General features: G+C 37.8%; 1 protein-coding gene across 2 annotated transcripts in view; it reads right to left on the bottom strand.

Moving 5' to 3' along the window:
* Window positions 1–16163, bottom strand: part of LOC110055154 (dihydropyrimidine dehydrogenase [NADP(+)]-like) — a 234894-nt gene that overhangs the window by 210504 nt on the left and 8227 nt on the right. Inside the window, exon 3 of one of the 2 annotated variants that reach the window (XM_089286667.1) lies at window positions 236–318. The exons of the other annotated variant lie outside the window; for it this stretch is intronic. Coding sequence (XP_089142793.1) covers window positions 236–318 — 83 coding nt within the window. The remainder of the gene's footprint in view (window positions 1–235; window positions 319–16163) is intronic. 2 annotated transcript variants of the gene reach the window in all.

Below are 16163 nucleotides of genomic sequence, written 5' to 3'. Positions count from 1 at the left end.
TGTGAAATACCGACTTGACACCTTGCGAGGGGCGGAATTCAAAAATCAATAGCCCGCGTGCAGGCTCACTTTTCCTCGCCCCATTCTTCTCGCCAGCTTTGCCGGCTTGCGGTTGCAGCTCCGCCACCCTTGCCCGCGACATGCTACCCAAACAAGTGAGCCTGCTCCCAGGCTATATATATGACTCTACAGTACTTAAAACATAATTCAAGGAAAATTACTAAATGACGTGTACCTTGCTGCCTCCCTCAGAGCTGCCCTTTCACTCAGTGTTGTATGCTTGACATCATCAAAGTTGTTCACAAGACTTTCACAACTCTTCACCAAAAAAAAAGAAAGTAAAAGAAAATGTTTTCAATGTTGGAGCTCAAGACAATCTGAGCAGGCTTTTGTAGCGTCCATGCACCCAAGATTGATCTTCTCCCTTAAGCAAAAAAAGTAACAACTCTTTAGAAAAAAAATTATAGGAAATATTAATAATTTTTTATGCTTCTTTCACAACTTCAAAACCATATTCCCACATTTTGAGCTAATAGGAACAAAAATATTTTAAGATTGTTAGCAGCACAAAATTTAGAAAGCATTGTCCCCAATACTTCTGGGATTCAACGCTAACATAGGAATGGAAGAGATGATATCTGATTCTTAGCAACCGGATAGGTTGATTTGCATCATTTCATCTGAATATCCCTGCACTGCTATGAAGAACATAGGCATGCAAAGCGTGCAAGAGTTATTTTTTAACCGCGCGGCCATGGGCTGAGCGCGGTTCATGGTTTAGTTTTGTCGGAGACCAGACCCAAACTTCCACTTGGCCAAATTTTGAGTCATGTAACCTGTGATGTTTACTCGCCAAAAGCTGTTGAAATATTAATACAAGGACAATGTTGTGGATATTGTTTTCTTTATTTTGTACGAACTATATTTTCTTTTGGTTTTATTGAAGCGTTGCATTCAAAGGGAATCATAAATAAGCTAAAAAAAGGTATTACGTCAGCCATGGAATGTGTTGACGTTGCAGCTTTCACTTTCGCTACATGATGAATAAGATCGTGTTTACTTTGCAAGTTTATTTCGCAAGAAGCGACAGTCATCAATTTATTTGCAATTTTGCATGTATTTCTTATAGTTTTAGGCAAATGAAGTAAATTCTTTGGCTGTTTCATCACAGCGAGTTCATAGATCGGAAGGAAAATTAAATATTTGCAAGCCAAGCAAAGAACATGTCAGAACATGCAAGGACTACATCATTGGTAGGAAAAAAAAAAACACGATACTAAAGATAGCCGTGGAGAACGCAATTCTTGAATTATGTGACTCGTGTGACTTCTTTGCTAGCCCTTTACTCAAGGGAAAATATAATTAAATTTAATCGTGACTTTCAAGAAAGAAAGCTGTTGTTAATAGTGTTCGACTTCGTAACTTCATACCCATACATATCCTGAAGAAAGTTCCAGACTAAGACTATTTCCTGGTCGACACTTTCGCGGGAAAAAAATCAAACACCCAGCGCTCGTCAAAAATATGTTTTTCCACTAGAAATTCAGCTTGGAACATGTATAAATTTATATTCGTTTGAATCATCGATAAAATGACCTTTTCTGGATATTTTTTTCTTCAGGGTCAACAAAAATCTCAGATTACAAAGTCACGCCAAACCCATGCTTCGCAAAAAAATCTCTTCAAAACCCTGACTTCGAAGCGATATATCACTTTAGCGTTAATAGCTACCTCATATCGGCAGTGGTAAAATCTATTCCTTAACAATCCAGCTTCATCATATTAAAATTTCAATGAAATCGAACAAAACCAGAACTGAATATAATTAGATTTTTTTGTCACCTCGCTTCATTGCTTGAGTCAACAAAGCAAGCGACAGTCGTCTATAGCGACGGAAACACATGAACATAACACGAACCGACGTTTCGGTCAAAAAAATCCAAGATTATTGCCTGAGAGCTGAAAATTGAATAGGAAAATATTTTTCGAACTTTTCTAAGCTTATTTAGACAAAAAAATGACCTCAGCAGGCTCCAAAAGAGAACGAAACAAAAAACAGAACGAGATAGTACAAAGAGCCAATAATTTATTCAATTTGTTCACCGCGTGGCCTTCGTTATATTCAAGTTACAAAAAGCTTACTTCTGGATAATTTCAGCCTTACAAATCAGCAACTGGTCCCAAATTACTTTCTGTAGCATTACAAATGTCCTGACTTCCATCTCTGAAAGATTTGGCCGCAATTTTTAAGCAAATTAACATTTCACAGATGACAACCACCATTACGGTGGCTTGCATAGTAATTCGCTAACTTTACAAAACTCTCCTGAGGGGAAATATGACGAAAATAGCTGAAAAATGGCTGGAAATAATTTTCTCAGCTTCCAGTGTGCCACATTTGCCAGAAGTAGGTTCAAAACTGATTTTTTTTTTTTCGTTTTGTTTTTTCTTCGGGTCACTCATGATCCCATATCATGACCTGTGCCGGAAGTAATTACGTCATCAGAGATTTCACAACGGCTACGACTGATGGTACAATAATACAGGTTGTGTTGATCAAGTGATGTGGTGTCTACAGAGATCAATGAATCATCAAGGACTGCTTTGGAATGTGCATTGCATTGTGACTGTAGTGCTACCAAAATAGTTAACTTTTAAAAGCGCGGTTGTAAGATCTAAACAATCTTCTTGGTTTTTTTTTGTGAAGTCTCAGAGATAGGAGCATTCATGGAGCTGTTTACAATAATGATTTGGTCAATTTGACAAGTTTTTTTGGTTGCGACGTACAGCAAGAAAGAAACTGGGAATTTATGATGTACATACGATGTTACATCGGTTATGGTAAGATAGCTAAATAGTAAGCCATAAAATGTTTGACTGAACAAACTACAGTGATCTGACATGTCTCCAGATTAATGTAGATACCATCTCATTTTTTTCTTTGATTCGTTCTTTGGTAAAACCCACACTGTGATTGGTGTGATACATGCACTTGTATAACTCCGTCACTCACCGATCACATAGCCCTTCCAACCCCCAAGAGGAATTTTTGCTCAAAAATACTCAAGTTAAGAGACCTTTTCACATTGTATACGAGTCGTAAGTTTATCCTTTTTATACAACACAACACAACACAACACAACGCAACAACACTACTTCACCAAAAATAGAAAGAAAGAGAAAAAAAAACGTCTCTGACACAATGAAAGTCTGATTTAATTAAATTGCACTTTAACTTGGTGCCACACAGTCTTCAAAGAACATTTGAACAGTTTTGATACTTTTTACCTTTAAAAATATCAGACTGAAAAGAATGTGATAAAATGCTCATCAAATAAAAAATAAACTGCTACTGCAGAGACATAAAAACCGTCCAGAAATGAAAGCTTTTTTTTGTTTAATATCCTGGGAACAATAGCCAATAACTTGTCAGCTCTAATTGAATTTACTCCCATATAAAAAAACAAAAGTGTTAAGTTACCATTTGTAACTAAAGATAGCAAACATCTCGTGGGAAAGAGTGGTGACGATTCGTCAGCTCTAATTGGATTTACTCCCTTGTGAAAAACAAGAGTGTCAAATTACCCTTTTGTAACTAAAAAATAAAAATATCTTGTTATATTTGCATGCAACAAGAACAAAACAATCATCACCTGCACTTACTATTGTAAACGTTAGAACTGTTTCGAATCTAAATAGTCTCGTCTCCTCTAAAACATGTCCTAAGAACTTAAGAAGCAACGATTCGTGACCTCTAATTGAATTGACTCCTTGTGAAAAGCAGAAGTATCAAGTTACCTTTGTAACTAAAAATAAAAATATCTCATTGCATTTGCATACTACTAACTCGCGAACTGTTTCAAACCTCAAGGCTCATCTCGTTCGTAACTAAAATCCTCAGCCTAACCCACAGAAAATGTTGAAGTAAGCCCAATATATGAATACTTCTCCTCTTTCATAGAAGAGTAAATATGGGCATTCTAAACTGTGTCGGGATTGAATCTTCTCACATATCATTTACCTTTACAACAAGAAATTTGATTGGCTGTTTATAGTAGATCCAATCTGATTGGTGTGACATACATACATCTCTCACTCACTCACTCATCCATTGACCCGTCCATAACATGCCCGAAGCGCTGACTAAGAGGTATTTTTTTTAACAAAAAAATTACTCAACAAAGGGATTAACCAACTTGACCCCTGTGTCCCTAGCTTGTCAAATGAGTGGAAATAAAACCTAGTGAACCAGTGTCAAGTTTGTATATAGGCATATTTAACCTGATCTAAACTTGATGTTGTATTTTGACATAATTCTGCAATCTGTTACCCTTTGAGTGAGTAGATTTACAGCAGAAAGTGAAATTAATTTGCTTATTTCATGGTTGACCTTTGATTATAGAGCATTTGACTGTTCACAACTAACCCCTTTGAGACCCCATCCTAAGAAAACACTGTTCTTCAATGGTTGCACGCTAATATACCTTTAATTGCTTTTGGTTTCATATTGTGTTTTATTGTTCAGTTTTTAAATACACTCCCCAGGAGATTTCATTAAAAAACCTTTAGTTAATAAACACATAAAGACACTAACAGGGGTTTCATTAAGGGCTGGACACTGGGCAAATTGACCAGCTGCGAGGGCAATTGTGCCCACCTGGTTTGACCATCTAGCTGAACGTTTTTCTTATAAAGAAGTTCAGTTCAAATAGTTTGGCTCGCCTGTGAAAACCAGTTGCTACCCTCCAGAAAACCTGGCACTAAGAACACACAAACAGGTTAAGAAAGCAATGATTGCTTGGATTGCTGGGATCACTTAAAATTCTATCAAGTTCAACATTTGGTTTTATCATAATCAGTGTTACATTTTTATGACCAATATATACAATGTGCTCTGGAGTCCCAGTCATCGATCGGTGTGCTGGAAAACAACTTGATCAAGGAACTGAATGAACCTGGTCTTTTTTCTTTTGTTGGGGTTTTTTTTTCCTATTTCTTGTGAATTTATTCTGAGTGGCCAAGCCAAAAGAACTAAAAACATCCAGACATCAGCTGAGCAATAACAATTTTATGCATGCATTCAACAGATGGTCAGTCCTTTTGCAGAATGAACACTGCGGTTGCAGCTTTGAGGTTCTGTTTGGCTCCTTTGAACTTTCTTCCGTCATCTTGGTGTTATGAACAGACCTTTTCTCTTTGACATTCGGTTTTGGTTCCTTGTGAGTGCTGTCTGTTGCCCTTTCCAACTCCTTCACAGCATGACACGATGAAATAGGTCTTGAAATCTGGATACTTCTTTTCTTCTTTTATTTTTCTTGTGGCTTCTCTGTTCCACCGTGAAACAAGCCAGTCTGGCAATTTGGTGAGTAGCTCCTGGTTTTCCATGTAGTCATTCAAGACTTTTAGATTCTCGATTACTTGCATAGCAGTTTCTACACTTGTTAGGAAATCAGCAAATCTTCTAAGACACTGGTGATCTTTCATACCGATCTTGGGCCATTTTCGTAGCTTGTCTCTGTACGCATTTGTTACTATGAACGGATGACCAAACCTCTCGTCTAGAATGTTCCACGCTCGTTCGTAGGCTTCTGATGAACCTTGCAGGAAAAGTTTGTTAATAGCTTCTTTGGCAGATCCACTCACATATCGTTTCAAGTAATACATCTTATCGCTTGACGGTAAGTTCTTTCGGTGTATGAGGGCATGAAAGGACGACTTCCAATCCGGATAAAGGATGGGCTCGCCGCTGAAGATGGTCGGTTCAGGTGCTGGGAGGCGACTCGTGCTGAATGAATCAGCTATCGCTGTGACAATCAAGGTGACAGTATCTACGCTTGCTGATGATGCTTGCGGTTGAACGTATACGGGATGGATGGTTTCACTTTCCACAGGAAATTGATGTGTGTCCCGAGGCTGTTGAGCGGGCTGCGCGGTTGAATTTAGAGTGTTTCTATCTGATGGTGAATGTTTGAGTTCTTGAGGCCGAAGTGAGGAAGCTGCTTCTCTCTCAAAGTCTATCTGGATTGGAGAAGTGTCCAGGGGATCATCTTCAACTGAGTCAATATCGTCCTCGAATTCGACCTCTTGATACACCTTTAGCTTCGCTCTTGCCATTTCTATCTGTTTCTTGGCCTCCATTTGTTCTAACTCTACCTTTCTCTGCGCTAGTTCTGTTTCAATTCTTGCTGTGGCTTCCTTATGTTTTGCTTCTTCTTGTAGGGCGTTAAATTCCGCTTCCCTTGCAGCCAGCTCTGCAGCAGCCTCAGCCTTCTTTAGGTTGATGAGAGAAGATGCCTAGAGGAACAACTGCTTCTTGATCGACCTGACCTTATAGATGCCTTGCTTGATGTACTTCGCACAGATCTTTTTTCTTCTTCATTGCGTGATGAAGCTGAATCGCCTCTAATGGATTTTCTTTCTAGTGTTTTAGTCAAGGCATCACATACGTCCATTTTCTGTCGAATTTCTTGTCTTGGGGCCTGATCCTTCCGTATTTTATTGTATAACTTCTCGGTTTTGTTGCGGAGATCTTTCAAGCAGAGAATCGCTCCTTCCTTTTCAGCTTTTTCTACTGGTGACGATGGCAACTGTTTAGCGACAAACGACGCGATATCTGTTGCTTGCATTTTCCATGCGTCGTACACTTGGTGAAATTTCTTGATGAGCCAATCTTCATCCTTCTCATGCTCTTTTTGGCACTGCTCCTGATAGGCTTGGCCCTTTTCGGTGAGTGTTCGAACTCTAGTAATCCGCCGTTCAGGCTCCGACTGCTCTTGGACTACATTTAGGCTATCTTTACCTACTTGATCGCGTTCAGCCTGCGTAGAAATCGCTAACTCTTCTTCATTAATTAAATCTACTACTTGACTTCCTGAGCTAGACATTCTTAATATTACTTAAATAACTTTCTCTTAAATCTTAATACTTCGCAACTGAGAGGCCGCGTAACATGACAAAATGATTGTCTAGAATACGTGAACTTCACTTAAGCGTAATTATAAACTTATTTCGGCGGCACTTGCCGAATCTTCTCAATTAAACAGTGTCTCTGTAATTATAATGTTCTTGCAGCTGGGAAACTTATAAACCTTTACTTTAATTTACTTGTATTACTTATGGTTTCCGTCGCTGAACCTTCCTTTGTTGTCTTCGCACTGTTGCCTTTTTCACGCTTCTTGATCTTGATCGGTTACGGGCTTGACCTTTAGTTGCTTGACTTGCTTGACTTTAGTTCCTAGCTTGACTTGCAGTTGTCTTCACTCTGAGTCTTCTTGTAGTTCAGCAAGTTCTCACTATTGCTCCAGTGATTTGGTTAACGTTGGTTCACAAACTGCTGTTTATTAAAATTCTTTGAAAACTCTATAAACACTGTGAGAACTAAAATAAAAGATACAAATAAACTACACATTAGCTTGCGAAAATAACAGGATATAAATACATTTCAAATGCTTCAAAAGTTACAAAAGTGAAAGGAGAAAACTTAAGATCAATTTACAGTAACAGTAAAACGATGTCGTATACAACTTGACTTTATCTAAAACCTTAAGAGTTAAATTTACAATTCACAAGCGATGAAACTGAACTAAACGACTAAAGATACAAACCACTTACATAAACAAACTAAAATAGCGTAAAAAAATAGTTACCTTGGTGCTGCCTTGATCACCAGAACAATGATAAACTTGGAGAAACTTATTAACTTGCGTTGAATTAACAGATCTTGCGTCGACTGATCTTGCTAACGAAAAAACTACTCTTTTACAACACTAGTTGGGTGTCGCAGCGCTACGCGTGTGCTTTTGCGACACCACAGAGCTTACTAGAAAGACCTAGGAAAAAGGGAAGCGTACACACAAAACAAATATGCAAGAAAAAGCCTGAAATAACTGAATAAACATTCAAATAAACTTCCAATGACTAAAAAATAGTACTCTTAAAGCTACAAAGTATAGTAATTAAGCATAAAACAGCTTAAATAAGAAACCCATTGAAAACTTGTGCAATGTTGCGCGTGCAAATTTGTTGCAGAAGCGCGTGCCACTTCAAGTGTCGTACATCATGCGTGCACAACTTAACTGCTGTAGCTACAAGGAAAGTCACTGTAAATAAATTCATTTGAGTCTTCCAAAGTTGTGAGAATTTGTTGGCTGTTTGTAGCTATAATGGCACATAATCCTGTGTGTCTCTCTCTGTACAATTTTGAGTAAAAAATGAGTCAATTTCAGTCAAGTTTAACTCTGATCATTGCTGTATTTTGAGAGAATTTCTGTGGAATACACTTAACAAATTTCCTCACTATCTGCAACTTAATTTACAGTAGAAAAGACTGATTTCTAGTGATTCATAACGACTGGCAGAAATTGTTTTTGTTGGACAACTTCAAACTTTGCACAAAATTTCACACCACAAAAACAATTTTGAAGAACTTAACTGGTGAAATAAATGCAACTAAATAGACTAGTTCAAAATAGATCTCTTCTTTAATACATCTTTCTTTGTCTAGTTTCCGAGTTACTCCCTCGTTTGCTCGTTAGAATCTTTACGAATGGTTTGTAGACGGTGCATAAGCTGTTTCAAATGGCAACGTTATGTACACAAACCCACTTGGAAGCCAGTTTACCGCAGGAAAAAAAGATAAACATGTTATTGGCACGCTTAGGGTCGGTCCGTATAGTGAAAAACTGTGACCTCAGGCTGCAAAGTTCTGCCCTCACCCTGTGGCCTCGGCCAGCATTTTCAAGACATCGCTCACAGTTTTTCACTATACTCACCTCCCAGCCGGCCAATAACATATATTTATTGAGGTGAGAGTACAAATCAGCCAGTTCTAGAAGTAAATTCAATGCTTGGTTGGTGACCTGGATGATCAGTGTTAAATTTTTACAACCTGATAGCTTTAATATGTCCTTGAGTTCCAGACATCGGTATGTGGATTTCTAGTGTGTTATCACTGATAGCTAAAAGAAACTAAAAATACCCAAACGTACTGAGTAAAAATGATTTCAAAAGCAAGGCCCTTGGTTCACACACAACAGAGCCAGTGGAAATTTGGCGCAATGATTTATTTCCAAAGTTATGCAAATTCAAGGACGATTGCTATTTTTACTTTTTAATTACAAGGTAGAACATGTGTATGCCACTACTGCCTTATTAAGATGATTTCCGCAGAACAATCAAGCAATAATGGCAAAAATTAAGTCACCGAAAAACCTCATGGCATAGTAATATCTTGAATACAGTTAAGAAGAAGTTATCGAGACTTTAGCTCTCAAGCTGACCCCATGAGGGAAAATTGAACTTGAAGTTATCCACATTTCAATTAACACAGACGTTTCGTGTGAGTTAAAAACACAACACAAGCTTAAATAATATATATCTCATCTCCTATCCTGACTTTCGCAGGAAAAAATTAAAAACCCAGCGCTCAAAAATTATATTTTTTCACCAGAAATTTAGCCCGGAACATATACAAATTTATATTTCTTTGAATCGTTGATGAAATGACCTTTTCCAGATATTTTTTCCTTTGGGGTCAACGAAAACCGATTACAAAATCACGTCGAACCCACACATTGCAAAAAAATCTCTTCAAAACCCTGACTTCGAAGCAATATATCACTTTAGCGTTAATAGCTACCACACATCGGCACAAGGTAAATCTATTCCTTAACAATCCAGCTTTATCGTGTTAAAATTTCAGCGAAATCGAACAAAACCAGAATTAAATAGAATTTATTTTGTGACCTCACTCCCTAGACTTGACCTAACAAAGGAAGCCACGGTCGCCCATAGCAACCGAAAAACACGAACATAACAAAGCCGACCTTTCGGCCAAAAAACTCCAGAATTATCACCTGAGAGCTTAAACTTGAATGGGAACATCTTTTTCGAACTTTTTTCAACTGATTTAGACGAAAGAATGGCCTCGGTGGGCTACAAAAAAGACTAAGAGAAAAAACAGAACAGGACAGCATAACAAGCCGATAACATTTCACCGCGTGTCTTTGGGCACGAAAACGAAAATACAGCTTACTTCTGGATAAATTCAGCCTTAGAAGCCAGCAACTGGTCCCAAATTACTTTCTGTATCCTTACAAATGTCCTGACTTCCATTTCCGAAAGATTTTGCCCCAATTTTGAGCAAATAAACATTTCACCAATGGCAACCGCCATTACGGTGGCTTGCACACTAAATTAGCTAACTTGACAAAACTCTCCCGAGGGGGGGATATGATGAAAAGAGCTGAAAAATGGCCTGTAATTGGCTAATGATGAGATCATCCCACTGTCCAAATTTGGTGAGAATCGAAAGTAACGCCAATTTTCTGTCACGTTTTCAATCTGTGGTCACTGGGGTGACCAAAATCAGTACATCAGAAGGGATAGAGTTTTAAGCAATTCTACGAGGCTTGACATTAACTTTCTCAAGAATGCTTGAGAGTTTCATCGTGGGGTCACTTAGAGAAATGAACTAAAGCGAGTTGTTTTCAATAGTATTCCAAAAGTTGCCGTGCTATGAGTAGATTTTTAGCAAATAATTTTTGCACTTATTGCTTGAACTCTGAGCAGAATCCGTCTTTAGTCTCTTTCCATGTGATGTGTGTTTTCCTACAAGTAACATGACTGCACCTGAAAAATTCAAAAGATTACCGCATCTGAACTTTGCATTTATGGGCATTTCACAAAAAGTAGTCACTGGTGTGACTGCAGTGTCCAGTTCATTTCGATACAGTTGTTCTGATACAAATGGTTTTGATACAAATTGAAGTCAATTTGATGCACATCAAGGTAGATTCAATACACAGCTAAAGTAGATCCGATACAAACTGAAATTTTTTTAAATATCATTAACTTCATTTGTTCTCTACACTACCAGGGCTCGAAATTGCGACTCACTGGTTGCCAATGCGACCAAAAATTGAGAACTGGCGACTAAATTTTCAGAACTGGTCGCCACCTGGCGACTCACGATTTGTACGATAAGCAAAGATGACCAGAACACAACTTTTGTTTTTAAATCTTTAGATAGGGAAATTATTCGGATCTGGTAGCTATTAGACAATTCACCTTTCCGTCCCCACTAAAATAATGTCTGAATATTACAAGAAAATCGTAAAAATTACTTCGACACGTCGAAACTGCGTTTACCAAGCACCATATTGTTTCAGCGGCCTCTTCCAAAACTGGGATCGCGGGCACACTACAACACCGTGCGCTTTTCAGTTGAAGCGAGAACAATGGCGGCAGATGTGATCAGTTGTGTAGGAGCCTAGACCAAGCACAGTGTTGTTTATCAGCGGCGAAAGGCGACGAAAATAAAGAACTGCGTTTTGAAGAAATACGAAAGGACCCGTGTTTGTGTCATTACGAAAACCACGGACGTAAAAGTTTTTGTGCTTCGCTCCATTTAAAATAACTTAGAAGAAAACCATCACCTGCGAACCAGAAACATCAGGGAACTTAAGCACGCACATTTTTGAGACGCAGAAGGTAACCGTAAGTGGGCTTTTTTCACTTCAAACTTGTCCTCACACAACCATATTCACATTGCTAAGTATCTTTTCTTCATTACGGATGAGTAGTATAAAAATCTGGGGGACAATACGGTCCAAGCATGCGAAATCTTCTCCTCCGGTTGCCGTCCACGTCTCAAAAACACGCGTGCTTAAGCTCCCTATAATCTGAGAACAACAGTATCTTTATAACAGTTTATAAGTCCTACTCGTGCTGTTTTCAAAAGTTTTAGCTCTTCATTTGTGACTTTCTTGCATGCAAAGTAACGTACAAAATCATGTTAGTGTTCCCATGTGAGTTATATATAAAATAAGTTGGCGACCAAAATTTACGATCTGGCGACCAAATTTTTCCCGTTAGTCGCCAGCTGGCTCCTGAACGAAAAAGTTAATTTCGAGCCCTGACTACTAGTACTGTCTTACATCGTTTATCTCATATATCACTTAAGAGCCATTGCCAGAGAAAACCGGGCAGACCTCGCGGATCAGGGTCGGCCGATTCCTTCCATATTTTGGCTGTCTAATACACTCCCTCAATGATGTTGAAAGGCAATATTCTAGATTTCAAGAGTTTTTCCTTCACGAGATCAGACCACCCCCCTAAAAACTAACTGTTAATTGGAGAAAAATGATGTTATTTTAGACTCTTACCATCTCAAATGCATAACAATTATAATTGCTTCATGAAAGCTGCCATCTTCAAGATCCTATTACCTGGACCTATAAAAACTTATGATAAACCATTATAAATTGACCTTTTCGAAACATTGTTTAGCTTACCATACAGAAAACAAGTTGTAGTAGTCAAGATTCTCAATTTTCCAACGCTTTTTTAACCACTTTTTCTTAATTACTTTCCTTGAATCGGCGGTGGTTTATTCTATTTCAGAAAAAAATGAGTGCTAAAAACTGCTAATCAATCCTTCTTTCCAAATCAAGAAACAGAATTCTGGGATCTCCAAATCGAGAAGCGATTTCAGCGAGAATTCCAGTTGCATTTTCTGGGAAAAAAACAACTATTTGTCACGTCATTCTTCAAGGTCATGCACTCTTTGATGACGATAATTGGAACTAGTGAGACAATCTCAGATAGTGCAGAGTGTAATTTACGGCTCTGATGCAGTAGTCACACAGGTCCTCAACCCTGCTGTTCTCTCCCTTGGTAGTCAACTAGGCCTTTTCCCCTTTGATAAGACATACATGTAATCTTAGCCGCGTGTATGTTTCATATTTGTGTTTTGCCCAAAAATAACTTGTAATTACCATTTGTCAAGACAATTTTAAATTTGTTGTGGTATTTTATCTTGAGTTTCGTTCATTTTGTAGCATTACTTTTCACGCCAACGTTTGTAATTTGATACTTTTGTTTTCCTTGCCAATGTATGCAACAAGATACCTTTGTTTCCATGAAAATATAAGAAAGATGTGTATTTTTTTAACTCACTGCTGGAGATAAATGGAATACAAAAGTTAAATATCCGCTGAAAAGTCCAAGAGGAACGATTTTGTTTTATTCAAGACGTCAATTTTCATTTCACCGATAAACAAGAACTAATCTAATTATCAAATAGTCACATTGAATCACGGAATAGTGTGTTCTAATTCTGTTGCCAGCTGAGTTGGTGTAAACAATAAAACCACATCAAACTAACACACAATGCTATCGAGTAATACAACTGAAGAGCGTTTCAACGAAGTAACGTTCAAAGTAATGTTCTTTGCACTAAAAAAGAACTGACGTTACCTGAAATATAACTGCTATCCCCAGCCAAAACGAGTGTGATATCACTCGTTACAAAAAATACAAAAAACCATGCATCTGAACTCAAGAAGGGAGTTTGTCACACTAGCAATGCTAGAACGCATGCGTCTTGTATGTCATGAAATGTATCTTTCACCTAACATATAGTCGACTTGGACGCTAACTAATCTGGGCAAGCCATGCATTTGGAGCAAATTGCTTTTGTTCTTGAGAGAATAGCACCAGAAGGATAGCATGGGATTTGCAAAAGCATATATATATTTTTCTCATATTATCAAAGAAAACAACGTAAATATGACACGTTTTGCATAACGCACTTGAGTAGCTACCGCACCCAGCGCCCCTTCCCGCAAGGCTAATTGATTAATTGAAATTAATTAATTACACAAACATTAAAGTTTACACCTTATAGCGTTAGTGCAAAGTGTCTTAGCGAACAGCAGCCCCCTAAACCATCCCAATAGCGCACTCTGCACTAAAAAGGGTAAATTCTGTGAAACAAAAGGGGGGCAAATACAATTATTTATTTCTTATATTCAGATTTTTTTCCCTCAAAGAAAAAAAAATTGCTGCTCCGATCCAGTTTTTTTTTTTTTTTGCATAACCTCACATAATATTGTTTAGTGCACGGGATGCTATCAAATTTCATGTTCAAAGCTGGCATTACAGGCATTATCTACCAACAGAAACTCTTTGGCTCATCTAGGAGTACAATTTGTATATGTAATAGGACTACATGCTGTCCAATTTGGAAATAATTGGATGAAAAAAATTCTGAGGTCAGCCAAAATTGGACGGGGCCGCAGGCCATGTCCTATTTGGCTGTCAGAGGAATTTTTTGAATCCAATTATTTCCAAATTGGACAAGCATGTAGTGCTGTTACTTATTAATTATATAGCTCGTGAGGTAATACAGCTTTGCAAGGATAACTACAGTAACTGTCTCTGAAGAAAGACAGACTGGGCCCTCGATCTTCCGAAACTTGGGAAAGCTTCGAAAATATCCGGGGATCTTCAGAGATTGCCGGAGATTGTCACAAGTCTTTGGAGATCCTGGGAAGTGTTTGGGTGATCTTCGCAAATCTTCGGGTGATCTTCGGAAGTCTTCGGAAGTGTTCAGCGATCTTCAGAAGTACTCACGTGATCTTTGGAAATCTTCGGAGATGTTCGGGTGATATTCGGAAATCTTCGGAAGTGTTCAGGTGATCTTCGGAAGTCTTTGGAATTGTTCAGGTGATCTTCAGAAATCTTCGGAAGTGTTTGGGGGATCTTCGGAAATCTTTTTGAGTGTTCAGGTGTTTTTCGGAAACCTTCGGAAGGTTAATAGCTTAATTTCATTGGCTGAGACAAACTGTCCTATTTTTTTCCCAAATTGGAGAGTTTCTGTGTTTCTACTCAAAGTCCTTATTGAAAACTGTCCAAATTAAATCCCAAATTGGACAGTTTCCAGAAATTAAAGGATAATAGCTGTGCTGACAATAGTGGATTAAATGACTGCTATATAATTATGTAAAGAAAGCAATATTTCTTTTCTGTGGAGTGTGTCAAGTATAACAATATTGAACTACATTCCCAAGGTGACAGAACTGTTTATGTTACTCTTCAGGAAATTGCATAATTAATTGTTAAAACGAAAAAAGACTAGGTCGGACTTCATCCAACAAAATCCATCTCTGTCAATTATAAGTAAAACGAACTTACAGCTGTATGATGATAATGGTATTTAAGTTACAAACATGTTTTTGCAATAAATGTATTGAGTGGCAAATGTTCAGAAGCAGCAGAGATTCAAAGTGGCCATCTTCGAAATCTACAACCCTACACGCAATGAAAAAGAGATTTGAAAACAAGAATTAGAAGACAGGTTTTAAGAAATTTTCTTTGCTTTATGGATGGAAAAATGTAAACTTACTAGATATGTATGGCTGATGAAATACAATTAGTCATAAAGAGGAAATGTTCACCTGTCACTCATCATTAAATACCCATAAACTCACTTGTAGAAACTAGTGAGACAATCTCAGGTAGTGCAGAGTACAATTGATAGCTCTGGCACAGTAGTCCCATAAGTACTCACGCCTACTTGGTTCACTTCCGGTTTGTATCTACCTGGGTAGTCTGCTACGGCTTTTCCCCTTAGCAGTGTGTATGTTTCAAGGTTGTGTTTTCATTCAAGGTCCAAAAATTACTGTTTGTAACGACAGGTTTTAAATTTTACTCTGGTGTTTTACAATGATTTTCATTCATTTTAAATTTAATAATGCGTTAAAAAAACGTGACCATTTAGCTCTTCACGCCAACTTTGTAGCTTGATACTTTTGTTTTCCTCGCAAAGGTATTTAACATGAAACCCTTGTTTTTTCTAAAACACATGGAAGATGTGCTTGTTTTTAGGGGATAACTGAGAGAAAGTTAAATATCTGATGAAGAAATGGAAGAGAACCGATTTTGTTTTTCTCAAAACGCAATTTTCTTATCACCGATGATTAAGAACTAATTTAATTATCAGATAGTCACAGAATACCACTTTCTTTTTCTGTTGCCACCTTTGTTGTTGACAATAAAAAAATTCAATTTTAGTTAATACACAACAATATTGATTGATATAACTGAGTGGTGTTTCAACAAGAAGTATTGAAGGTAAACAGTGCCACTTGGCCGATATCATCCTTCATCGGTGAATGAGTCTCCTTAAGACTGATTAAATTAATTTGTGTTTTCAATAGGTACCACGGAGTCTGCAGGAATATTTAAGCACTTTCCTGGTTGCTTTTGTCACAAATTTACAATTTGCAGAATATTGAAGCGACTAACTCAGGAACTTTTTGGATCATGTTTATTTTGTGCACCCCTTGACCGATATCTTGGTCGACATATCAACCAACACT

This window comes from Orbicella faveolata, unplaced genomic scaffold (assembly GCF_042242905.1).
Source record: "Orbicella faveolata isolate gen_17 unplaced genomic scaffold, um_ofav_v1 contig_14, whole genome shotgun sequence".
NCBI classification, from domain to species: domain Eukaryota; kingdom Metazoa; phylum Cnidaria; class Anthozoa; order Scleractinia; family Merulinidae; genus Orbicella; species Orbicella faveolata.
Note: the sequence above shows the minus strand (reverse complement) of the source record. Positions and strands in the feature narration are given on the sequence as shown.